Below are 25,591 nucleotides of genomic sequence, written 5' to 3' on the forward strand. Positions count from 1 at the left end.
CGGGAATTCCCTTTATTTTTGGTTTCCCCTTCTTTTTTTTTCTTCCTTTTTTTTGTTTGCATCATCCGGACCCCGAGCGCGCGCTGCAACCGCACGCTCGTCTGCAGACCGACCTGAGCATCGCTTCTTCACTCCCCCCCTCATCGCAAGAAGCTGCTGATCGCCCCTCGGATCACACTACGGGTTTCCCCTCCGTAGTCCACGTCAGGTCTCTATTTTCTGGGACGCCAGAGAACCGCCCGCGGCCACAAATCGACGGATTTCACCTGGCCACGGAAGCACGTTTCCCCCTCGTCCAACCAAGTAAGGCTTAGAGTCTGGGCAGGAATTAGAATAACGTGATATTATTATTGCTGTGTGTTTATTGTTGGTACTTGTAACTTTGGGACGCCGATCCCTGTTTCTGAGTACTTTTGTGTCTACGCGTGGACGGCCATCCACGCGAATCATCGCACGCACGCGCGAGCCTCCTCATCCTCAGCTCACGCTTCTGCTCCCAGAGTCCATATCTGCCTGAACAGCCGTTTTTGGACTCTGTACGTGTAAGCTGAGGCGGTCGCGTCAGGGTACACAGTCAGACACCCCCTCCTCTCTCCTCTCTCTCTCTCCTCTTCTCCTCTGTTTCCCTGTTCACTAACCAGCGCCCGGTACGGCCGCCGCTGCCTCCAAGCGCCTCCTTTCAGTGCGTCCCTGGGACCGTGTGTAGTTCACTGCGGCTCGGATTTCTCGGCCACAAGGAATCCGGCGCGCTCCCGACGGCTACGGCCCGTGCGGAGCTCAGTGACGTCACGCTATCCCAGGCAGAGCACGCCGAGCGCCTCTGGTGACCGGGTGGGTAATCACATCGATTTCCTCGCCGGGTCGCCGAGCCGTTTGGCGCCCTCTGGTAGTCGCGTGGGTAATTGCAACCGCTCGTACCGCCATCTGGTGGTTGCATTAAGTCATCACAACTGCCCCGCGCGCCGACGCGCACCTAGTGGCCAGATCGGGTGATTACACCGGACCGCCGACGTCTACCTCCCTCTGGTGGACGTTCGTGGTCATTACCCTCTCACCAAGTCACGCCCCTTTCGCTCCACAAACCCGCACACACACACACACACATCGCTCCCCACACTCGAACACACACACACCCACTCACACACATCGCTCCCCCACACTCGAACACACACACACACACACACACACACTCACACACACACACACACACTTTATTAGCTGGCTTTGTTTTGTATTGTGTTGTTTTATGAGATCTTGCTTGATGTTTATTGATTAGATGTGATTCATAGATTGATGATTTAGGAATAGACGTTTGTTAATAAACACTTAATAGTTGAATTGAACGATTCTTGGTGGTTTTTGTGTGCTTTTCAGCGACAACTGCTGGTTGTAACAGTCAGTGCTCGGATTTACAGCCTTCCTTTCCTGCTTCAGTTAAATTGCGATTATCATTTCAATCAGAAATAATAATTTAAACATTTTAATTGAACTTTCTTTTTAAGACTGATGTTTCGTTTAAGACCCTAACTTCAGCTGGTGCCCCGACTTTGATTAAGTAACGGTAATATTCAATTGATTAATAGTTTGAATGGTTTAAATCAATTTCAATGATTTTAACGCTTTGGGTAATTTAACACACCTAGGAGGCGTTGGCGAATGAATGCAGGTTTTCCACGGGAATAACCCGCATTGCTTTTAAATAATTTTAAGTGTTTCATCGCATTTTCTGTGGTTAATTACCCGCACTATTATTGATTGATCTGTTACCCAGTTAACCTAATCACAACTTGAATTGTCTCTAAGCTATTGTTCATTTATTTTTGTTGCAGATAGATAATTTGTATGCTTTATTAATTAATAAATTAGTCAATTTATTCAATTAATACTCAAGAGTGCTTTTAATCATTTTTAAGTGGTTTTCGTGCATCTCAGCATCCAATTATCCAGTATTATTAATTCATAAAGCGCAAGTTTATCCAATTAATAATCCTAACTGCATTTAATTCAATTTCAATGGTTTAGCTCATTCAAATAACTCATTGTATTTAATTAGTAAACCCCGACTTTACTTAATTAATTCCAACTCCTCCTTGATTACTCCCGATTGTTATTAGATAGATAACCAAACTTGTTTGATTAACAATCCATTCTAAATTACTTGCAGATCACCTTCGGTGGTCCACTCCACCGAAGTAATTCAGCCTCCCCTCAGTTATTGACTTACAAATCGCAGGTTTGTTTCATTGATAACTTGAATCATAGGTTGCTCTCCGTAATTTAATCATCACTCGTAATCAAGTACCGTTGTTCATTGATAGGTCAATAGCCATTTGTGACGCCTTCGCAGCTTGAGCTTTTCCCCGGTTACTCCAGCGAGTCGCCTCCTGTGGGTCCACAGGCGCTTCGGTAGGTCACGCCACTGACCCGCAGTTGTCAACAAAGGAGTGACCCGTCACGCCTGTTGACCGGTCGTGCCACTGGTGGACCGCCTTCGCGATTGGACCCCGTGGAGGTTCCTCCCGTCAGGCGACCCTTTTTAGCTCAAAGCTGTTGGCCGATAACTGACTATTTACTCCAATCAACCTTTATAGCTTTGCATAACTTACACTTGGTACATTACCTTAGTAATCTATTACTCCAGTAATCCATTACTTTGGTGGCCTACCGCTAGTGATCAGTAATTGTCAACCCGTAAATAACAATTTACTTCTGTTTGGCGATTCGTTTATATGTAAATTACCTCTGACAGGGTAGAACCTTCCGGTAGCCTACCACTAGGGTAATTTGCATATTCTGATCACACGCTGACCCCAACACATGTGGACAGTGTTGTCACAGTGACCTTGAAAAAGGAATCCGATTACTGATTACTAGTTACTCCTTTGAAAAGTAACTTAGTTACTTTGCTGATTACTTGCTTTTAAAAGTAACTAAATTAGATTACAAGTAACTTTTTAATTACTTTCAGCAGCTGCGACAAAAATACTTTAATTGAAACATCATGTAAAGCTCTGAAAATGTGGTCATCTGCTCCAAATAATATCACCCTGCTTGTGGCTTATCTGTTTTTTCTTTGATGTCTAATCTCTGCAGACGGGAAAGAAATATTTGAAAATGTTTCTCATACTTTTAGAATATCTCTTTTTGGTTCAGAAAATGCAGACAGTTTACATGCATGCATTCCATTTCAGTCAGGCTTATTTTCAGACCCTGACAGATTTTCCATGGTTCCATTTCCTCTACGGATGTTTTCCAGCTATGGTGCCAAAACCTTTCTCACTCAACTCAGTAGACAATGATTTAAACTTTAACCAAGAGGTTACACCTGTGTCCTCTCCAGCACCTGTCAGAATTCAGAGACAACTTTAGGCCACAGCTCTACAGCTGCATAACAGTGTTGATGAACTTTAACCATCCATTTAATTGTACAAATTGTATTTCTATTTGATTTTTAGTGCAACTTTCTCCTCAAAGTTCTTGAGAGCATTTATAGCGCTGCGCCCGCAATCATGTCCTACTGCCTCCCACCGACAGTGGCACTGTGGTGGCGCTTTGGAACAAAATGGCAGCGATTTGGTGGAAGCGGCCATATTGTCGGCCATCTTAAATGCCACACTTGCACCTCTTGCAAAATTACCCAAGTTTCAAGGAAGCTCACACATTAAAACAATGATGTATTTTGCACAGTATATTTAGAATATTTCTCTCAATTAAGCATACATTTTCTGTAATGGAAGTCAAAGAAAATAGTGGAAATCGGTGACACTTTTTAATTATTTTGTTAACCACAAAAATGTTGACTTTGTCCCCAAAGTTGTCTGAACGGTTTGTTTTATTTAGCATCTCTTTGATGACATACAGCCAAAGAATTGTGTGCACAGATTTGTGAGCCTGTGAAAATCTTTGACACTGAACCCAACAAATGTCTGTCCTTCGTCTATTGTCTCACTCAAACGTTTCCATTCTGTCCATTTGACTCAAACGACACTTCAACTACCAGCAACCTTAAACTGGATGAAGTGGGTATAAAAATGGATGGATGGGAACTTTCCATTGGACTTACGATCCTCGAAGATATGGTTTATTCACTTGTTATATAATTCAATGTCATTGTATGAATATTGTTGCCGCAAGAGTTCAAATATAAATGCTGTAGTTGAATCAAATGGTGTTCATGAATGAGAATCAGTGATACCACACAATGAAAAAAATACTTTTCTTCAAATAAAGTATTGTCTAAATCCCATAGACGTTCATACTGTAGAAACAAAGGTTGTAGTATAAATGGTGGACGTCCATCAGTGAGTGGAGACAATGTGCACATTTTCCATAAACCTTGTGACACTAAAACCCCCAATCGTCCCGTATCATTGAGCAAACTCCCAGAACAAACATTACTGGTCATAGGTACCAAAATTCTGTCTTTTGTAATTTTATATTTCACATTTAAAAACTATTGTAGTTTTCCTGTCATTTTTTGAAGAATGTCAGACAATCATTTTTGCAGATATGACCGATGTAAATAACAGTTGCTCTTCATAAAATTTAAGTAGCTCTTAAAATGAAATAAAACAAATAAAAAAATAAAACATCAGCCTATTACTACCAAATTGGATTAATATAAAATCAACACAAGGTGAGCAAACTATTGCCAAAAACTGAAATTTTAACTCAAAAACTGAAAGTTCACATTTACAAACATGTGACCAAGACTTAGTTTCTGAGTTAAATTAATGGAAATTAGCAAATTTCTAAAGGATTGAAGAACAGTAACCAACTTCTTGAGTCAAGACACGCTGCCAGTTTTTACAAAGTATATTTGACCAACCATTGATAAAATGATACTTGTAAGGTGTAGTCTTTATTATCCAACCATAAGCTGGCCTTTCATCATCAGTGTGATATGGATCATCAAAGAAAAGGCACATCATGAAGCTTTTTCCAAACACAGTTGTGGCAGTACAGACAGCAGCTGGATAATACTTGTGCCTGTGGCTCAGGAATGGCAGTCAACTCATTAAAGTTCATAACTTCAAAAGAACAGTTTCATCATTAACTTAGAAATTCATTTTGTGAGACCCTGTCGCCAATTTAACAAGATTCATCCCCACCACCACAATCAGACACTAGGCTCTTCACAAAGGCACAAAGCATGTTAATAAATATTCTGTACATAACAGTAATAAAATAATGTTCATTTAATATGTACAGAGCAAATATAAAATGATAGGAGTATACACACAATAGTTCTGCCAGCCTCTGACTGACCACTTATAGCTGCATGAGCATTGTACTGTAGATACTTCGAGTGTAAACAAAAGCACTATAATCCTTCAGTATGTTTTTAAAAAAACATATATATTTTACAGATCTCATAATATATATACAGTATATATTTTACAGCTCATCTCACTATTTACAGCCAGCAACATTATTATTGTCATAGTTTTCTGTGGGTTTCTTCAGGTGTTTGCACATAGCTCCATCATTAATCTGCTGGTTAAGGTGATGATATAATCTGTAAACCAAAAACCAACAGCTTAACATTTTAGGAAATCTGTTTTTATTGCCAAGAGTTGAAAAGGAGGATGAATGCTACTCATGAGTTCTACCTTTATATCTACTGTACTGTGGAGACCTTATATATAATATCTATAATGCTAAGTGATACTATACAGAAACACTAGACATGTCTTTTCTTTTTGAATGGAAAAGCATTTAATAAATACCCACCAGTACTTCAGTTACAAATTCATCTGAAAGTAAAATTTAAAATGTAGTTTTATCATTTGGTTAGGGACTTTGGAGTGGGCAAGGTTTTCTCTACGAGGAGTGACTAGTTCCAATCTGTGCTGGGGTTAAATTGCAGTTTTACACTTTGCAACCAGAGTTAAGATGCTGTTAGGTTCATTTTGTAGCTACAAACTGTTTTCAATATTTCTGCCAAGTCCTTTCTGCTTGTCCATACTTTATGGACGTCCTGGCTTGCTGCTCTGCTCCTCCTCCGACTGGCCTCAGCTTTATTGATGTGGCGGGTTATATTTAGGACACAAATGTTTTAACGGAGAGAGAAGCGTATGTAGGACTGTGACTGTTCAGGATTCAACACACCATCGTGACAAATGGCTCCTTATTAGGGTCTCCCCAGTTTCATGATCATAGGTCAAAGACTTTGGTTGTTGGAACAAAAACACAGTAAAAACCTGCAGAAGCGTGGCCCTCCAGGATTTGATGACTCAGTTGCAGAGACCAGAATGAAGATTTTGAGATTGTAGCAAGAAAAATCTGAGCTATCACGTTTAGTGACTTTATTGCAGTATGCCGGTCAAATAATAAGGCTTTGCGGCATTAAAGGGTATTAGTCTGTTCTTTCATCCTTTGTTTCTGACTTTCTTGAAAATGTCAAACTATAACTTATATCACTCTATGTTAATCTTCGCTGTTATTTCCATAAGTTTCATAAATGGTGAAGAAACCTGTGGTACTCTTGATCGTGGTCGAGAGGAGGATGGAGAAGAAGGCGACTCCTCTGCACTTGACGTCGTGTCGGTGTCTGTTCTTGCATCCACTTCGTCCGTTCCAGACAGCGCGGGACTCGCGGGGGTTTCAGGCTCAGAAGGACGTCTGTAGGGGAAGGTCCCAGTTGGCGGCACCGAGGGGTTGGCCTCCAGGAAGCGGCTGTACTCAACAGGAGTGTACTTCAGTAAACTGGACTCCAGCCTGCTGGGTGGAGGGTTGTTAGATCTGAACGTCCTCGGCTGAGTGGGCGTGGTTAGGTAGGACGACGCGTGCTGAATTGGAGATGAGGGGGATGAAGGCTGGAAGAAGGAAGGTCTTTGTGAGAATGAAGATGGCTGTGTGGGTGATGAGGGCTGTTTAGGTGACGAAGGTTGCTCAGGTGAGGAGGAGTCAGTGGGTGAGGAAGGGATGGGAGGCAGGGGTTCGGTGGGTGATGGAGGTTTCACTGGTAATGGAAGCTGAGCAGGTGGAGGGGGTTTTGTGTGATGAAGATAAGTTGCTTCGTTAATAGCAGAGTCAGAATCATGCCTCTTTGCTTCGCGTCTGTAGGTCAGACAGAAGAGTGAGAAACCACCTCGAAAATGAAGAACCATATCAAACCAGTGACACCAAGTACATCGCTTCCTACCTTTGGAGCAGATCGCAGCCTACTCCTATCTCCTTTGTGTCCAAAACATCTCTTGGCCTATTCTGTGTGGACATAGAATACTTCAGCTTGGCTTCTAATTCATTATTCTAGGAAAAGAGGAAAAGATCGCCGTCAGGCCAGCTTCATGCAAAGCACTGCTGCCAATATACACGAGAAAGCTCACATGGAAGGTGCACACACAGAAAAAAAAACCACGCAGATGCTCCTGAAAGTCCAGAATATCCAGTGCTCATTTACCCCAGTAACACGTCTGTAGCCATGCAGGAGATCACCACACCACGCGGTGACAAAAACACACAGCAAACACCCGGTAAAGGTCGTCTTACCTCACACTCCACGATAGCGATCCTGTCCAGCAGCTCAGAGATAAACATGTCCTTCTGAGCCACTTGACCTCGCAGAGTTTGAACCTGCAGAACACCAAGACCAAAACCATTTGACCTTTAATACTGTGATTTAAATATTGTGATGCATTATTGTAAGAGTTTGTAATTGTTTCATACAAACCCAGCTGTAACTTTAAATTAAAAAGGGAAAGTCTGAATTTAATCACCATTTGCATGTAACTAAAACCAATCGTTTCACTATGGCTCCATAGCAATGTAGTTCATGTTTACTACCCGTTTACGCACAGTTGAAGTTTCCTTACAGAAATTTCTGTCTTCCCAAATCAAAGTCTGCACACAAAACTAAACTATATGCTGAAACAACTGAAACCCAGATCAGACTACATAACTTAAATCTGAGAATCTTCATCTTATCGGGCCATGTTCATGATCAAGTTCCTTAGTATAGCCAATAACGGAGGTATTATTATTGGTTTTGACTGAATAAACCTTCAAATACTCATAACGATTAATATTCAGTCTTGGATCATTTTAGAGTTTTTAAGGTCAGACATTCTGTCACTGTGTCCTTAGTATTGTTTCAAACCAGATGGCTATGACACGTTGCCGTGTTCAGCTGCTTTCAGACAGCGACTTGTTGTCAAAGAAGGAAATGGTTGGTTGTTTGCAGAGAGCTTAAAACACTGTGTGCACAGTTTTAATTGTTCATACAGTGAAGCCTTTTTATAATGAATAATGACCTGCGTTGGTTTGGTTCTACCATGTCCAGCTTTGGAATAATACGTTGAAAGAAATGCCGTGAAAATATTTAAGCAGATCTTCCACATTTATAGGCTGTAGGGGTTAAATAGTCACAATGTAAAAGTTCAGGTCTATTGGTCTCAGGTTTGAAAGTCTTTACAGGGAATCTACTGTATACTAGACTTGCTCATTGGGAATCAGGTATTGCCGTTTGGATTCTCAGCTGCGTTTGTGTTAAAGGCAATGGGGTTACAACTAAATTGACATGCAATTTCTCTTCTAGTTATTAGGCATTTTCGAATTGATAAAAACACATTTTTGTTACAAAATATAAGCAATAATTCCTTCAAATTAAAAAAAAAAGTCTAAATTTACTCTATCAGGACAAACTCATGTCTGAAGTGAAGCAATAAATGTATAATGTCTTGATTGTGCCACATTTACCTCTATGTTATTACTTTTTTTTGTATCATGATGAACATATCTAATTTTAACATCGACACACGAGTTTGTAGGATATCTTTTGGTTTTCAACATGGGCTTTAATAAGAATTGTTGTTTTGAAGAAAACGGGCATGAGAACGTTCTTGTTCTTTCAGCAGATAATATAACTTGCTTCTGTGATTTGTTTCCAGCTTGTAAGATTTCCTTAAAGCAGACATTTTAGAGTTTCGCAGAGACCAATAACAGTTTGTATGAAAATTACAACTAATAATCTGGTTCATAATCACAAGGCTGCCATGGCACTCAGCACTTTATTGACTGTAGGCGAGATGAAGGTTTATATTCCTTGGAGACACAGCTCCGGACCTCCACCGCAAACAAACATCCTGAGCTAATGCATGTACAGTATATCAGCCACTCCTGTTGTTCAAACACAGAACAGATGAGCTGGAGAAATTAATCCTGCTCACCTCCTCGATCATTCCTTTGACTTTCCTCTGCTGGCAGAACACCATGTCGTTCAGGTGCTTGATCCTTTCACGGAGGTCCACCGTTTCACTCTGCAGCTCTTTGGACCTAAAAACAACCCACCATAAAAATCAGAAGAGGAAAAACACTGCAGCGCCCCGATCAAAGTGTGAAACAAGAAACTTGTTTTAGTTTAATCAGACTGTGGAAGCAGTTTGACAAAAAAAAAAAAAAGTAATCCCTTCATATTCGAAAGGCTAAATCTTTTGTGCACACAGTGGGCAACTGACACCTTATTGCATAACAGGTTTATGTGCAAAAAGGGGTCATTGGTGTTGCCCATGGTGCCCCTGTAGAATAGTCTTTAACTGAGGTTAAATGAAATTTGTTTTGGCAAACTGATGTTTGTTTTCCTGGATCCTGATTTGTACCTTTGGGCCACCGTTTGATCAGTTTTATCCGTCAGCTCCAGCAAGCGAAGGCGCTGTTCAGATTCCTGCAGCTTTTTCTGGAGTTGACTCTTTTCCTGTGGAAAACCGTAGCAAGTCATATCAGTCTGAGTTTTGTTTCTCAATGACGAGAGGAAAACAATTCACAATTAAAAAGTTCTCACAACAGTACTTTACATTTGTGTTGTATTAAACAATATTGTAATTCCAGCTGGTCAATCCTAATTAATCAAATATACTGCTTTTGTTCTTCTACTGATAAGTCTGCTGTAACCATGCAATCATAATGCCTGATTAAAATGTACAGTGATTCATATGACTTGCTTTAGTCATGGTACCACAGTTACTATGTTGTGGTACCGGTAACTCAGACACGTGTGACATTGAAGTATGACTTACTTTTCCCATACAGTCCAGGAGACGTTCCACTTCAATGATCCTCTGGTCTCTCTCTGCTATCTTGGCCTCTGCAGCCTTGATCTTTATCTCCGCTTCCTCTAGTCGCCTGATGTACTCGTCCAGTTGGGCCTGCGTGAACAGAAATAATTCTGTCGGTCTAATCTTGATGTAGACGTTTAACAGCGGTTTATTTGATCAAACCTGAACTACTTGATGCGTCATGACAGATAATCATAAGTGCGTACTATTCTGACACAGGAGCTCCAATCTCCACTGTCAACAGAAACCGTGAGTGTTTTATTGGTGAATAAGCGCTGAAAAATGCAGACCTGTAGGGTTTCGATCTCCTCCCTGTGCTTGCGCTGTTCCTCCTGCAGCTTTTCCTCGTACTCCCTCTGCAGCTTTGCTGAGAGGTCATGCAGCGCCTGAGTGTTGGCCTCCTGTGAAGACTCCACCTGGACAACCCACAGCACAGCAGAAATTAGGGCTGCACTCAACCTATTACAGCAGATTGATGCGAGAATAGAAGATGCAGATCCTGAGTTGCGGTGACATATCAGCAGGCCTTCTAAATTGAAGTATACAGCTTTATGTAATTAAAAAAAAAAAAAAATTCCCTTCCTTGGAACATTAAGCCATTTTGTCTCTCATGCACAATGATCATCAAGCTGCCGTATCACATACTCATGTGTACACACTTATGGGTATTTTAGAGGTACCAATTCACCCAATAGAAAGGCCTCCACCGCTCGCTGTGGCCTCAAACCAAAGACATTCTCGCCATAAGGCAATAGTGCTACTCACAACAATGTGCAGACCAGATACTGACCACTCCTTTATCACCATACAGATGAGAGTAGAAGTTCTCAGAACTTCTATGATCCTTAATGTTTATTTTGAGTGTAACCTGCTGCTCAATTGAAAACTGCTGAGGTGTCGGGTGGTGAATAACTTCCACATGTGAAGCGCTCCTGTATTTGCCTTTGTTTGGTATCTGCAATCTCACATTTCCACTCCAGTCTTTGGTGACTTTTGATCACACTTTTCACAAGCAAACCTTCAGAAGAGAAATGAGCGAAATTCTTTTTTGAACACATCCCTATACCTTTGGTGAAATCTGATGTGTTTGAGATCAAGTGTAAGGAAATAACTTGACCTAAAATCATACACATATCCTTAATTTTGATATTTTGTACAATTTGAGATTTCTAGACATGCGAGTTTACGTGGAGGAGTACAGTAACAGGGTGTTCCGTAACAAAGAGTATGTGTGAGGGCGGTGTTACCTGCAGTCTCAAAGTTTGGTTTTCAGCCTGTGCTGCTGCAAGCGCCTGCTCCTTCTCTTGGAGTTGTTCTTGTGCCTTCTCATAGGTGCTTCGCAAACTCTTCACCTCCTCTTTTGTGTCCACTCGGCCCTGACAGTTCTCCAGTAGAGATTTCTGCAAAGAAAGACCAAATAGGTTGACTTAGAGAGTTAACCTTTAATACGACAGTGGGCAGCTGTTTTGATAAGTTCTACCTGCAGGCCAATGTTTGCTGATATGAGGGAGCTGTTCATCTGATCGAAGCTTTCCATGGCGGCAGTCCGGACCTTCACCTCTGACTCCAGACTTCTTCGATGTGTGTTGGCAGCCTGAAGAAACAGTGAATTTTCATGTGATTTCATTGCTTTACAGGTGGGAGTTTGATGAGCAATTTCTGAGCCACCAGTCACATGGTGTTACATAATTAATTACCCTGATTTCCTGTGAAAGCTTCTGCATTGATTGCTGCATTCCTCCAAACTGCCCATACATCCGCTCTCTCACCTTCTCCAGAGAGTCTCTCACCTAGATTTGGAGAACATATAGATATTTTGTAAACCACATGCATGACGTCATGATGAAACAATGGCTGACCTAAAGGTTTGCTTACTGCGTCGGTCTCCACTCACCTCCTTGATATACTTCATCTCATCCTGAAGATGATTGGCTGTCCACTGTCGCGCCATCACCTCTTGATGTCTGTTTGAGCCCGTCCTCTGCACCACACCGTACACTTTGGGCCCATGATGCTGCAGCGAGGTCTCTGGCACCCCATTGGCCATGTCTCCGAGGTGCTGAGGGAGACAGGATCGCCCCGGTCAGGTTTCTATAGCCACCCGCTGCCGAGGCCGACTTCTACTTTCAATGTGTCCTCCTAAAAGTGTGCACACATGCACACTTGCAGGTGCACTGCATGTGTTAGCGTGCAGACGTACATGTCTAAATATGCATGCTTGTTCAGGCATTTCCAGCACCGCTGTTGCTGAGCACTGGAAACTGGAACCTGGCTGAGAACGAACAGCTAAAAAAGGTGCAGAGTGCACTGGAGGTGTCATGTTTCTGCAACCTGGTACATGAGCTGCTGCCATTTCTGGCTATTGTATCTCTATCAGCCGGTGACAACAGATGCACACCAGCGCAGGAGCCATGTGGTACTTCAAACAATGCAATAGCTAAATAACAAATGACAATTGTAGTCATGGGCACAGATAATTTACAGGGCTGCAGCTCAGGTATCAAATTTCTCTGAATATTTCAGAAGTCATCCTTTTTTTTTTGGACCTTAAAGAAATTCCTTACAGGGCTCCAGCTAATGTGCATTAAACCCTTAAAATAATTTGCACATTAATATTATTATTTTTTTAAGTATGTTTTTTGTGAATTAATTGAAGCATGTCAAATAAATGCAAATGCCAATGTAACTTTCTAGGTTTACTTTCTCAGAAGCCAAAACACAGTATATGTTTCTATTTAACCAGATTAATTAGAACAGTTTTCAACCTAAATTAAATTTAACTTGATAATCTCTGATTAATCTAAATTGGCCATGCATGTGAAAGGTGTCAAAAAAACAATAAAGGTATGTGACGCTGCACTGTTTGGAAGTAAAACCTTAGTAACTATATACAATCAGAAACAGTTAAAATTCTCATGAGCTGATCATTTGTTATTTTTGTAATCGAAACTGTTGGAGAGCCTTTTCACAGTGTCTGGCTGTTCACCAGCAGCTATGTTACTAATTCATCAAGTTCCTTATTAATTCTGACTTCAGTTGACCTCACAGCAACATGAAAGATTATTTGACTTAGAGTAAAGTTAATATTATCCTGCATCCACAGTGCACGTGATCCATTGGCCTGAAGTTAACGATAGGTTACTACTATGAGTCTACAGTCTGGTAATTATGTTTTTGCTTTGTTGACGCGTCTTGTCAGTGACATGGTTAATAAATCATCTTGCTACAACTAACTGATGTAACTTCAGCTGAACTTAATAAGTGAATCCCAGATTTGACTGACCTATAAAGTACTGACAGCTCAGCTAGACTTCAACATATCAACACAGCTGTAAAACACCAAGACTGATCAAATTTAAACAGACAATAAGAAGCAACAAAAGAGGTAAAGTAACTGCTTAGGCTACCTTTTAGTTGGAGTAACAAATTAAGCAAATCCAGTTATTTCAAAAGGGAGAAGAACTCAGCACCAGACGTTTATGATAATCTTTCTTTCTTTGACTTTTAATTGACTCTCACATGTTGTTGGCTGGAGCTGAACCCAGGTCATCCTTGCTTGGATAAACCAAGTACAGAAGATGGAGGGTTTATCCAGTATTGTAATTTCACTTTATAATTTACTTCAGATCAGTTGAATAACGATCAGATCTGAAAATGTAGAGTTTGTCTCACAAGATATGTGAACTGCCATTGTCCTAGTTATATTCTGCTCCATGGAAAAAAGTAAAACAGTGTCTTGTTATGAGTGAACATGCACGTCTTTCTCAGCCTAAGCAGATACACTTGAGACATCGAATCAGTTACAGTCACCTGCAAGCTTTAATTCATACCGACCGTCTGAAGAATACATTATTGATGACAGCCTCAGAGTGCAGGCACTGAAGTACATTTTACTGTAAGATGTCAGTGACATATACACACACACTGCACTGAAGCGGTGGCAGTGTGTGTGTCACTCCCATTATTCATGTAGTGGAAGAGACCGTCTACCTGCTGAGGCGACTCGCTGCCAGCTGGCCTCTCCCTTTGGATAAGCCCGTTCTTCTTCTTCCATGTCCCACTGACATCTTTTTCTCTCTCAGTCTGCAGAAGAAAAAACACATTATTCAAGATTTCTGTTGTGGATGAGTTACTTCAGTCCCGGTGTGAGCAATTCGAAACATTGAACAATTTTTAAAAGGCGTATCCTGTCCAAACAAACCAACCATACCCTCTAATTTGTTAATTTTTCATTGTACCAAAGCACTGGAGTGTATCAGTGTGATGACAGAAATGATTTCAACAAGAATGCAAGCAAACAAATACATGAGCAATTCCCACATGGCACTAAGTGAATATGATATCATCTATAGATAGCCAAGAGAATTCAAATAATGTATAAAAAAAGGTTATTTCTTACACAAATTCATTAATAAAAGCCAGGCAAAACTAAACAGGCTTGTTTTGTTTGTTTTTCAACTTAAAGTGCTTTAATTGTCAGTGACACCACTTCCTGTGTGAGAACTTTTGAATAAGACAGATAACACTCGACAATAACTGAGACTTCTGACGTCTAATTAGAGCCTCTGCTCAAAATGAAATAACCATACGGGACATACTGCCGAGAGAAAGAGGCGTCAGTCTTCATCTCACAGAGATAAGAGTGAGGAGGACTGGAACAAAGACGCCAGTGTTGTCTTACAGACGGAGCCGAGCTCCACATTTCTGCACCACTTAATCTACAGAGAACATGCTGTTGAGAAATGGTGAAGGCCCACTAATAGGCGGATGTGAATTCCAGCTGGAGGGAGGGAACTAAGCCATCCTGAGCAGCTTGTTCACCCAGCTTTCAATTTTACTGTGCTGATGTTTGACCACAGCGGCCAACAGTGTTTACCTGGCTTTTGTCACTGAAGCAGCAAACGTGTCATTTTTTTTGGTTGAAGAAAGCCACAGGCCTTCAAGTGCTTTACTGCATCGAAAAACATAAATGGCTCAAAGGCTTCGCACTGCCTGACTTATGTAGAATGAATAAAAAATGTCAGTGTCATTGTTTGCTCTGTCATATGTCTGCGCTGTGAGTGACTCAACTGATGAGATTAGTTTCTTTTTTAAATACAAACATAAAAGTTAAACTCAAAGACACACACGTCGCCCAATGGGTTGAAACATGTTCACTTTGTTGATGCTTCCAGCCATTATGGAGACGAAATCCAATGCTGCCGGTGTAGACGTGTGTGTGCACTATGTGTCATGGAGCAGATGTATTACATCTCATCTAGGCCATAGGCACTGGCTGAGCTGTATTCATGACGTGTCAGGTTGCAGGACACACCCTTACAAATTTTACGGTTTCAACCTCAATAATACCTTTTCTTGACCACAGTCCTGAGTGACCTATACATGACATCCCCTTAAAGATTACTGCTTCAATATAGGACAAATACTCTTAGATTTGATCTGTAAATTTACATTGAGCTTGTTTAACCTCCTTCTGAATACTCTGCAGTTATCTGGAGTGTGGCAACAACATGAGGGTGGCGCGTTACCACCATTATAACAACACCTGCAAAGACCGCAGAGCTTGGCGACAAATACATAATGAGCAGATAAAAGAGGTCTCAAGGCGAGTTTCTACCCTTTTGAACTCTGAACACCTGAAACTTTAAGGTATACCTAGTGTGGCTTCACGCTTTCACTTTTCTCTGCCGTGCAACAGTTTCATACTTTATGCAACACTTTGTTTTTAGAGTTTGATGAATGAGCAGCGCCTCATCGCTTTGTGCTCAATTTCATGTCCTGACAGATTTTGTGATTTTTGGATCTTACAGAGGTGAAAATATAAAGTTACATGATAGGGTTGCTGACGTCATTTTGTTCAGCCCACCACAAATAGTAAAATCAGGAGAAATTTATCAAACAACACTTTTTTGGAGTGAAACAAACAAGTGATATATTAGCACCCTGATGAAACAAAAGGTTGAAAAAAGACTGTTTAATATGAGATTTATAGCCATGCTAAAATTCCAAACAAAGTGAACAGATCCATTTCCTAAAATGTTGTTATTGTTACAAAGCCTACTATTACAACTGTTTTCATTCTTTATGCACCAGTGTGTTTCCTCCAACCATTACACACAGGAAGGCAGTCGATTGTGGAAAAAGAAAATCCCTTGCCGTCGTTAAAGCTGGTGTTTTCTATCCTGCAGACTCTCTGCTCAGTTGCAGGATTGTTTCCTTACTGAATGCACACTTTTGTGCGTGTTATCCACTTTGTGTTCCCTCTTAATCAGACTGTTCTCCGTCATCAGTTCCAATAGTCATGGTCACGCCCTCCCAGAGGGAGCCACAATCAGAGATTACTCCAGTGTGCTATCAGTGGTGAAATAACAAGACCAACTTCATCCTTCTGGCCAAGGTTCATGCAAAACATACCGTTTTTTTAGTCGCACAATCACACACAGCCAATGTACCAAACAGCTCTTCAAGGCCAAGATTGAGTGAAGCGTCTCACTCAGCTCTCACATTCTCAAGATCAAAGTGTGGCCTCAGCCTCTGGACCAACTCCTGAACACAAACAAAGGCCGGGGCAGAGCCACCAACAACAAACACCTCCACAGCCTGCAGCACACACGCAAACTCACACGGCCACAATGAGTGCAGAAATGTAATTCTGCATGTCAATAAGCAGATGCCAGCTTTATGAGGTATGTCACTGATGCCGTTTCAGCTCAACTTTAAATATTTTCAATATTGCAGGTCTACAATGGAGCTGGGCTTTGAAGAAAATATGAACCAGCTGTGCATCTATTAACCCCCCCCCCCCCCCCGCCGTTGGCTACACCATCTTTTCATTGAAGCTCACTTTTTCTTTCAGCTGATTCAAATATGGCTGTCAAGTTATAGGTGGGACAAAGCGTGGATAATTGAAGAATGTCTCTGAGGGAGATATATATGACTTACTGTGTCTGAGCCTGTGGTTTTTTCATGATCTCCTGCATGAAGAGTCAACCTCAGGCGTCTTGTTCTCCTCTGAAAGACAGACAAAATCATGAAATGATACTTATTGGTTTGAAAACATCACTTGAACTGAAACACAAAGAATACAAGCTCCTTCATGCAATTATTTATGGACAGCAGCAACTGAGCAGTAAACAAAGTTTATGTAAATGTTCTGACATTGTACAATGGAGCATTTGTTATATTTACTATGCAGTGTTTTTTTGATTTTGTCAAATAGTGCAATTTCTTTTCAATTTCTTTGTAACTTTTGACAAAATTGTTTGATTCTGAAGCCTCACACATTTCAACAAATGATCACGCTGTGCCATTCCACATGACAGGAGCAGGGGAATGGATAAAAGAAAGACCAAGTTTAGTACAAAGGCCTGTTTTATCAGAGAACTGTTCAAATAAACATGACAGCAATGTCTCCTGCACGCTGAGCTCTCGTTACACGGTTGTGTAACAGAGCACATCCACACATCCTACAACAAACATTCAGTCACAAAGAGTGAGATCAAAGAACAGGACATCCTAAACTGGGATAGAGAAACTGTTTTCACTGTGCACAGACCTGAAACAAGTGGCTGCAGCGTTAAAGGCAGCAGGGGTGGACAAGCAGAGGGAGGGAGGGAAAAAAAACAGTGGACTGTGAGCAAAACACAGTGGAGAAGGGAGGAAAGAGAGAGACAGAGGGGGAGCTTCAGCACTTTGACTGCTCTGGGACGTCTTCTTACCGGACTCGCAGTCTCTGAAGAGTCCTCGGTGGTGGTGATGGTAGAAACAGTTCGTCCTGAACCGTAGCGAAGCATTTCTCCTCTTTCTGTCCACTCCTGGCTTGTCTTCCTCTCTCTCCCTCTGAAGCCCTCCTCCCACCCTTCCTCTCACTCTCCTTCCTGAGTTCTGCTCAGACTCTCAGAGCGATCATCCGACCCCAGCTCCAGCCAGAGAAGAGGAGGGAAATTCCACTCTGACAAGTCTGCTGCTGGTGAGAGTCCACTGGGCCTGAGGGTCCGTCCGGTGACAGTGAAATGACCAGGTATGATCCAGTCCCACCCTCAGCAACACTCACACAACCATGTCATTCTCTCAACTCCAGCCAGACTGCTTCTACATTGACCTGACCGACAGGCTTGTCAGTCACTCAGCAGCCTCTCTGCATGTGTTTCTCGCTGAGTCTCTGTTCCCATCAGACCTGTCGGGCCACATTTCACCTGTTTGCCTGCTCTGCGCCTCCTGCCCTGGGAGCAGGACTTTCATGGGCGGGTCTTCTGACTGGGCTGGGACAGGTGCAGCACTGCTTATCACCAGGAGTGGCCAACAGGAAGAAACAACTCAACTGAAAAAAAAAAAACTAAACTAAACACATGTCACAGGTTTGAGTTCCTTAAAAGTATAGTACTTAGTATTACTAAGTGTCAGGTCCCTGTCTGCATCTGCCCCCGTGTGTCTCACCTCACATTTTCAATTATCCTATCATCTTCTTCCCCTGCTTAGCACTCATGTGCAGCACCTGTGGTCTCCCCGCCTTCTCTCTGTATTCAATCCCCTCTCTCTCTGGTGTCTGTGTCGGCTCATTTCATCTTTACTGAGTCCCCTGTGTTCCCCTGTGTTCCCCTGTGTTCCCCTGTGTTCCCCTGTGTTCCCCTGTGTTCCCCTGTGTTCCCCTGTGTTCCCCTGTGTTCCCCTGTGTTCCCCTTGACTCTAGTTTTTGTTTTTTGTGTGTCTACCCCCTGGACTATAAATTCTGTTTTTGATTGAAACTTGTGAGTCTGCGCTTGAGTTGACAGTTGACCTGACAGTTTTCTAGAATGACAAAATTAAAAATGTCATATTTCACATTTATTACACATACACTACATAATGTTGAGGCTTTTTTGTTCTTTATTGTTTATCATTTAAACTTATAAGTCATGAAACTTGAAAATGTCAGTTATGTTCCGAGTGTAGAAAAAACTGGTACAACTATGTACTGTAAACTTTTCAACTTTTTTTTTGTTTGTTTTTTGGTGAAACTGAAATCTTGTATTATTCTTTTCATTCCACTATTTATCAAACGACATATATATGTCAATATATTCAATAAGCCTGCACTTCAAATAGAAATGATCTAACTACAGATAAATGTCAAGAAATACAGATATAGAAATGCAAACATTTTGAGACAACTATTCTGTTTATGTCTTCTGTTTGTAAATTCTGTTCGGTTCAAGAAAATAAACTAAAAACGAAAACTGAAAAAAAATGTAAAACTATAACATGTAAGTTTTTTTGATGAGCACAACTGACTGATCAAATTGATAACACAGCCTTTCTATGTAATGACATTTACATTTGAAGAAAGTTTTTTTCAACCTGAATTAAAAACTTCTTGATAAACTCTCTGAATAAACTATTATATTTTCACTTGAATTAATAAATACTTTTTTTTTAACTTTTAAATGATTTAGTTTTCTTTATTTTGGATAAATAGATAAATAAATGAATAAATAAATAAAGGAGTTGTGTGTGGTTCTTTATTCACGAGGTCCGAAACGTGTTGCTGCTGTCGAGTAATACAGGAGTTCCTATACTCAATAAATTATTGATCGTGTTGGTATGGATGAAAAGGAAGACGACACAACAAATATTATTATGTAATGCCATTGTCACCTATGACCGCCCTCTGACACATTTCAGCTGGTTTTACGCGTTGACTCTGCTGTCATCAGTTTACGCCTCCTTATCCTGTCAATTATCTTTGAGGAACAGTCATTCTGACAGCCAGATCACATTCCTGTCATGAATAACCTGCAGTCACTCCCTTCGATAGAAACTGGAGACGGAGTGGCAGAAGAATGGGGAATTGAGGTTTTAAGACTCAAGTTGCTTGTTCAGTTCAGATGTTTGTTGTATTTCATCAAAGCTCTTAATTTCAAACATGTCAGAGGAAAAAAAGAGAAAAATTCTCAGGACAGTATAAAGCGGTATTTCTACAGTGCCGGGTGGTTAATTAGTAACCAGACATCAAACAAAGGGTGTTTCTTTACTCCTGCAATCAATGAGCCGGTCTCTGAGCAGGGCTGCTCCCCCAGTCCAATGTCATGTGTAAAACCTTGTGAAAGCCCTCTCTCGTGCTAAACACACGGTGTTGTTTTCCTGTCACAATCTGTTCTGTTTCTGAGCAGATCTTCATTCAACACCACACTGATACCACAGCTCTGGTTCTACGAGTCCAACAGGACACACAGGTACAAAAAAGAAGAAAATGGTGCCGTGCACGTCAGCTTAAATCAATGCAACAAGCGGAGAAACAGGCACAGTGGAATCAAACTAAATATATATATGACTATATATATATATATATATATATATGTATGTGTGTGTGTGTGTGTATATATATATATATATATACACACACACAGGCACAGTGGAATCAAACTAAATATATATATGACTATATATATATATATATATATATATATATATATATATATAGTCATATGTGTGTGGTAGTCTGTCTCCGTTTTCGTAATGTGATGGACTGGTTACCTGTCCAGGGTGTGTCCTGCCCTCACACATAAAACTGAGATTGGCGACAGTGTCCCGTGACCCTGCACAGGATTAAGTGGTATAGAAGATGGATGGATGGATGGATGGATGGATGGATCGATCTTTTTTTACCACACATCACATGAGAGAAGTGGTTTCCACTCTCATCTCACAGCAAGAAGTTAACCAGTTTCCTTCCAGCCTTTCTGTGTGAAGTTTTAATGTCAAGTTTTCTCCAGGTGAATTGGAGACACTAAAGACGCTGCACCGCAGTGTAGTGAGCAGCACTCTGACCTCCCAGAGAGAATAATGAATTCTGATTTCCTGGCTCTCTGCAATTGCACCTGTTTAAGATGAACTCCGCCTTCGCCCATAGTCAGCTGGGAGCTGCTCCTACGCCTGTGACTGCAGCATAGAAAACGGATGGATGAATTGTTTTGATAGTGATTGTATGTATCGACTTATTCATCTGAAGAAGTTTAAAAGATCACCTTTTTATGAATATTCAAGGATTAAAACTTTCTAAATAGTATGTATTCTGTTAATTGATGAGTAAAAAAGTGCTTGATTGCTATTGTATTAATGTTAACATTCATTAATGCCATGCATGAACGTAACTGTGACACACTGTTAGTGGCTTTACACTCACAGATTTTTATGCATCTTCTTAGTTACTTTAACCTTATTTGGAATCAGGGCAAAGTGCTTTGCAGAGAGATATCTTAACATATCAGAGTTATATTCTCCAGGAGTGAAAGATAAGAAAGATTTTGTACCACCAGACAACGCCAGTGCATTGCTTGCTCCTGTGTGCAGGTTTCGGTATGAGACCAGTTGTTTGTGCAGGATTTTACTGTTGAAACCGACAACAGCAGCTGATCTCAGCTCTGCATCCCTGCAGCGCCGCAGTTCAGGTTTGGTAATTACTACAGTGAGGCGAGAAGAATAAAAAAAAACACTCTTGCAGCTGTTGACAGACTAATGAGCTGTTTGTGATGAGTCCCAATGCTGGACTATCTTCAGAAATGTGCACCAATCAGAAAATGCTCATAAATGCTGGAATTTACACACATATTGTTCATAGAGTTAATATCAATATAGACTCCTCTATTTCAGATGCATTAAAACCACTTAACTTAAAGACCTACAGTCCTTTTTATTGTAATAATACTATGGAACATGTTCCATTTTTTGGATGGCAAATTTTAACCGACCAAAAGAGGAAAGAAAATCTGTATTTATAGTCATGCACAAGTAATACTTGATGTTTTCTGCTACTAATTTTACACCTTATTTATGCAGCTACTGAAAGGCCTTGATATGAAAACCCTTATCTTTGCTCGAACTCACACCTGTGATGACGTTATGACAGTGCTGTAGTGAATCGAAAGTATACTCATATAAAAAGCACAATGTGCTCATCTGACACGTGCACACTAACACATAGACATGCGGACACACACACACACAGACATACACATTCCCTCGGGCCATTTGTTTTATAAAGCGGATGCTGAATGTTACAACAAGGTAATTATCAGGAATGGATTTTCAATATAGGTGTATACATGTGGGCTGCACGGTGGAGCGGTGGTTAGTCTGAGAAGGTCATGGGTTCAAACACTGGCCGGGCCTTTGTATGTTCTCCCTGTGTGTGTGTGTGTGTGTTTCCTCCGGGTCCTCCGGTTTCCTCCTGCGCTCCAAAATATGCATCACCTAACAATACCTTCAGAGACTTTTGTTGATTATTGTTTATAGCTTATCTTTATATTGTTTCGGAATTTAAAAAAAAATCCACTTCATTGAATTAACTAGACAATTTTATTTCTAAACATCAAATATTTTTTTACTTAGTTCAGTTTTTGAAAAAACAAATATTTGGGCCATGCGATGAAAAGTATGATGGCTGATGTTTTGTTGTCAACTAAAACATCTAAAGACTCCTTCCAGTATTGACAATGACTCCAAACACAGCCCCTGAGAGCAGGTTTGTCCTGCTGCGCAGACACATTCACCCTGAGGCATCCGCCGGATATTCACTTATTACCTCTCTCCAGAGCTGCAGTAAGTGTACTGTTTGAAACAAACACACAATAAAAATGTTATGGGTGTTGGTTAAAAATAACCCTTACAACAGAATTATCAACGTAAAAGGACAAGCCCAAACTATAGACTATAAAAACTTATCACACACTGCGTTTGAATGCTGTAATTAATAAACCAGCAATAAAACCAACTCACCAAAGTTTTAGTGAGCCATTAATCATGAGCATGGAGGTATGTGGGGCTGACTGGTTCCCTCCTGCTGGTCCCTCAGGGTCTGCAGAGGTCAGACAGCTTGACTGACTGATAAAAACCAGCCACCAGTCCTTCCCACAAACTATTTACTTCATTCACTCACATTTGGATTGAGGCATTGGACTCAGACATTAACACGTAGTGTATTGACATCAACAACTGCTATTCCATTTCCACAGTGTGTGTGTGTGTGTGTGTGTGTGTGTGTGTGTGTGTGTGTGTGTGTGTGTGTGTGTGTGTGTGTGTGTGTGTGTGTGTGTGTGTGTGTAATTCTTCCTTTTCAAACATTTTTTCAAGGGGTCATATCACAGACAAGAAAAGAAGCACTTGTGCAACAACCGCTAGGGGGCAGCATGACACTGTGACATTCGTCCCATTGTCTTTGCCCGCTTACGTCCAGATCCCTGTGAGCGTTGTAAAACTTGTATGTTTTCTATTTAGAACCGTGGAACTGGGATTAGCTCCACAGACCCCTGCAGCTTCACAACAAGAAACCTTCACAAATCACCTCAGATCTCTCTCTCTCTCTCTCTCTCTCTCTCTCTCTCTCTCTCTCTCTCTCTCTCTCTCTCTCTCTCTCTCTCTCTCTCTCTCTCTCTCTCTCTCTCTCTCTCTCTCTCTCTCTCTCTCAGCTCAGCTGTCTACCTCTTTATTTCTCAGCCGTCCCTTTGGCTGAAGTCACTCAAGCACATAAAGGAATCCCAAGAATGAATGATCACCTTGTTAAGCGCACACAACTTTTTCTTCTAAAGTCTTGCAGTCTGCAGCCCCTATTAGTTTACTGCTTGACTTGACAGAAAGAGAGAGAGAGAGAGAGAGAGAGAGAGAGAGAGAGAGAGAGAGAGAGAGAGAGAGACAGAATACTGTGGCACTTGAAAGGTCGATTTATTTGTTCCTCACAGAAAAGCAACAAATGAAGGTCGCGCCCTCACAACAATGGCCGGTCAGCCAACGCGAATAAGAAAGCTGCATCTATTTACCTCCTTTCATTGCTGCACATGAGAGGAAAACTCTCAAACCGACACCTCCACACAATATCAAGGTTTTATAGGTAAAGACGTAATTGAATTAATGAAGCTTTGGTACACAGTCCATGGAAAAGCACTGAAGAGTTGAAGCATAACTCCATATACAGATTTAAACCAACTGTAAATACACTTAAACTGGGTGGTCATGATCCACACCGGAATCTTTTTTTGTTTACCTCTGAGAGTCAAAAGAGTTCAAGATTCGGGCATAGAAAGGTGATCAAGTCCAAACACAGGCTACACATGCTTCATATGTTCCAGCAGGAAAAATACAGACCCATTGAGCACGAAATCAAAGATAAAGCTTCTATTGACACAGCTGCTTCGGCCCAGCACAGATTTTATCTGAAGATAAGTGGTCAGAGGTGACGGTTACTCCCAAGACTGATCAGGTCAGAGACAGAACCACAGGTGACATGAACCTCAGTTCAATTAGCTGCAAATCTCAGCTACTTTGTTGACCGTTTCTGCTCTCTGATGCTCCTGCATGGGGAGAAGGCGGGAGGGTCTTTCCTTTGTTCAAGGTACTTCGTAGGCTGAACAGTAAAGTGGAGGTTCGCACTCATTTCATAAAGGAAGTTCAGATTGGGAACTTTTCTGTCTGGAGTCTGCATATTCTTCCTTTGTAAGTGCCTTTTCTCCCACGGTTAAAAAAACAAAACATGTTTGAGATTATTTTGTGATTAAATCCCCTGTAGGGGTGAACATGAACGTGTTTGGTTGAAGCATGAGGAACTGATTTTGTGATGAAACGAGAACATCAAGGTATTCAAATTATTTCCAATAGTTTTGTAAGATGGGGGATACTATATGACTTTTAAGAAGCTGTTTTCTTTTAAGATTCTTCTTCCGTGAAACTGTCCATCCTTTGTCTAGTTAATCCACCATCTCTTCTTAGCACGTCTAACTCAGCTCAATCCGGCTTCTCCAGCTTTGCAACAAGGTGATTACTGTTACAACTAAAATATTTAAAAAATGACTTACTTCAACTGTTTTCTTTTGCTTCCATCTTCTATACTGCTTCATCAAATTGAGGGTCACGGTGAGCTGACAGTGGGTGAAGGCAGGTTACACCCCAGAGTGGTCATTAGTCCATCACAGGCCAGACAGAAAACAACTCGCTATCAGATTCACACCTACGGGCAGGTTACAGTCACCAATTAGCCTCTAACACATGTTTTTGGACCGTGGAAGGAAATCTGAGTATGTGGAGAATTCCCACACAGGATAAACATGCAAACGTAACAGAACAGACAAAATCCTCCCACAACCCAAAGATAGGACGATTTTCATTATGAGGAGACAATATTCACCACGACACCACTGAGCAGCTTCACATACATGTTTCATCTATGAGAGAAATGATTTTGAACAAGTGAATAATAAAGCTTCAGATTTAAAGATGTGCTTCGATCTTAAGAAAATAAAATGTCAAAATGCCATAAACAGCACAACTTGAATTTTCCCAACTGTGCTTGTCTTTGGTTTATGCTCCAGACTCAAACACTACAAGAGTTTTTGTCATGCAGATTTACCACTTTTGCTACTCTTCAGTACCTCACATGACACTACTGCAGTTTACACTGTTCCAACCTTAAGCACGATGGGCACTGCAACCGAAAAATTACTTTACAATGAAGGGACAGTCATGGAGAACTGTTTAGGGGCTGTGTTTAAAAAAAAACAACCAAAACAAAT

General features: G+C 41.1%; 1 protein-coding gene across 2 annotated transcripts; it reads right to left on the reverse strand.

The window, feature by feature from the left end:
- Positions 1–4,849: 4,849 nt before the first annotated feature.
- myzap (myocardial zonula adherens protein) lies at positions 4,850–18,279 on the reverse strand. Of its 2 annotated transcripts, none has more exons than XM_080458939.1 (14): positions 17,774–18,279; positions 16,998–17,066; positions 14,046–14,138; positions 11,950–12,114; positions 11,753–11,845; positions 11,536–11,649; positions 11,303–11,455; positions 10,346–10,471; positions 10,017–10,145; positions 9,600–9,694; positions 9,171–9,276; positions 7,495–7,578; positions 7,148–7,254; positions 4,850–7,062 (listed from the first exon to the last, which is right to left on the reverse strand). In XM_080458939.1, exons 1-14 carry the CDS (start codon positions 17,846–17,848, stop codon positions 6,420–6,422), a joined length of 2,052 nt encoding a protein of 683 aa, XP_080315065.1. In that variant the 5' UTR covers positions 17,849–18,279; the 3' UTR covers positions 4,850–6,419. The 2 variants fall into 2 exon arrangements, with proteins under 2 accessions (XP_080315065.1, XP_080315066.1); XM_080458940.1 differs by having other exon boundaries at positions 7,148–7,209; positions 17,774–18,256.
- Positions 18,280–25,591: the final 7,312 nt, after the last annotated feature.

Source organism: Lipophrys pholis (genome assembly GCF_963383615.2).
Source record: "Lipophrys pholis genome assembly, chromosome: 2".
Classification (NCBI taxonomy): domain Eukaryota; kingdom Metazoa; phylum Chordata; class Actinopteri; order Blenniiformes; family Blenniidae; genus Lipophrys; species Lipophrys pholis.

Excerpts from the sequence above, each read along its gene's own strand:
- myzap (XM_080458939.1), bottom strand. The coding sequence starts at position 17,848 with ATGCTTCGCTACGGTTCAGGACGAACTGTTTCTACCATCACCACCACC. Across the intron at positions 11,456-11,535 it reads CAGCAAACATTGGCCTGCAG|AAATCTCTACTGGAGAACTG; the intron begins GTAGAACTTATC and ends CTTTCTTTGCAG. Across the intron at positions 10,146-10,345 it reads AGGAGATCGAAACCCTACAG|GCCCAACTGGACGAGTACAT; the intron begins GTCTGCATTTTT and ends CTGTTCACGCAG.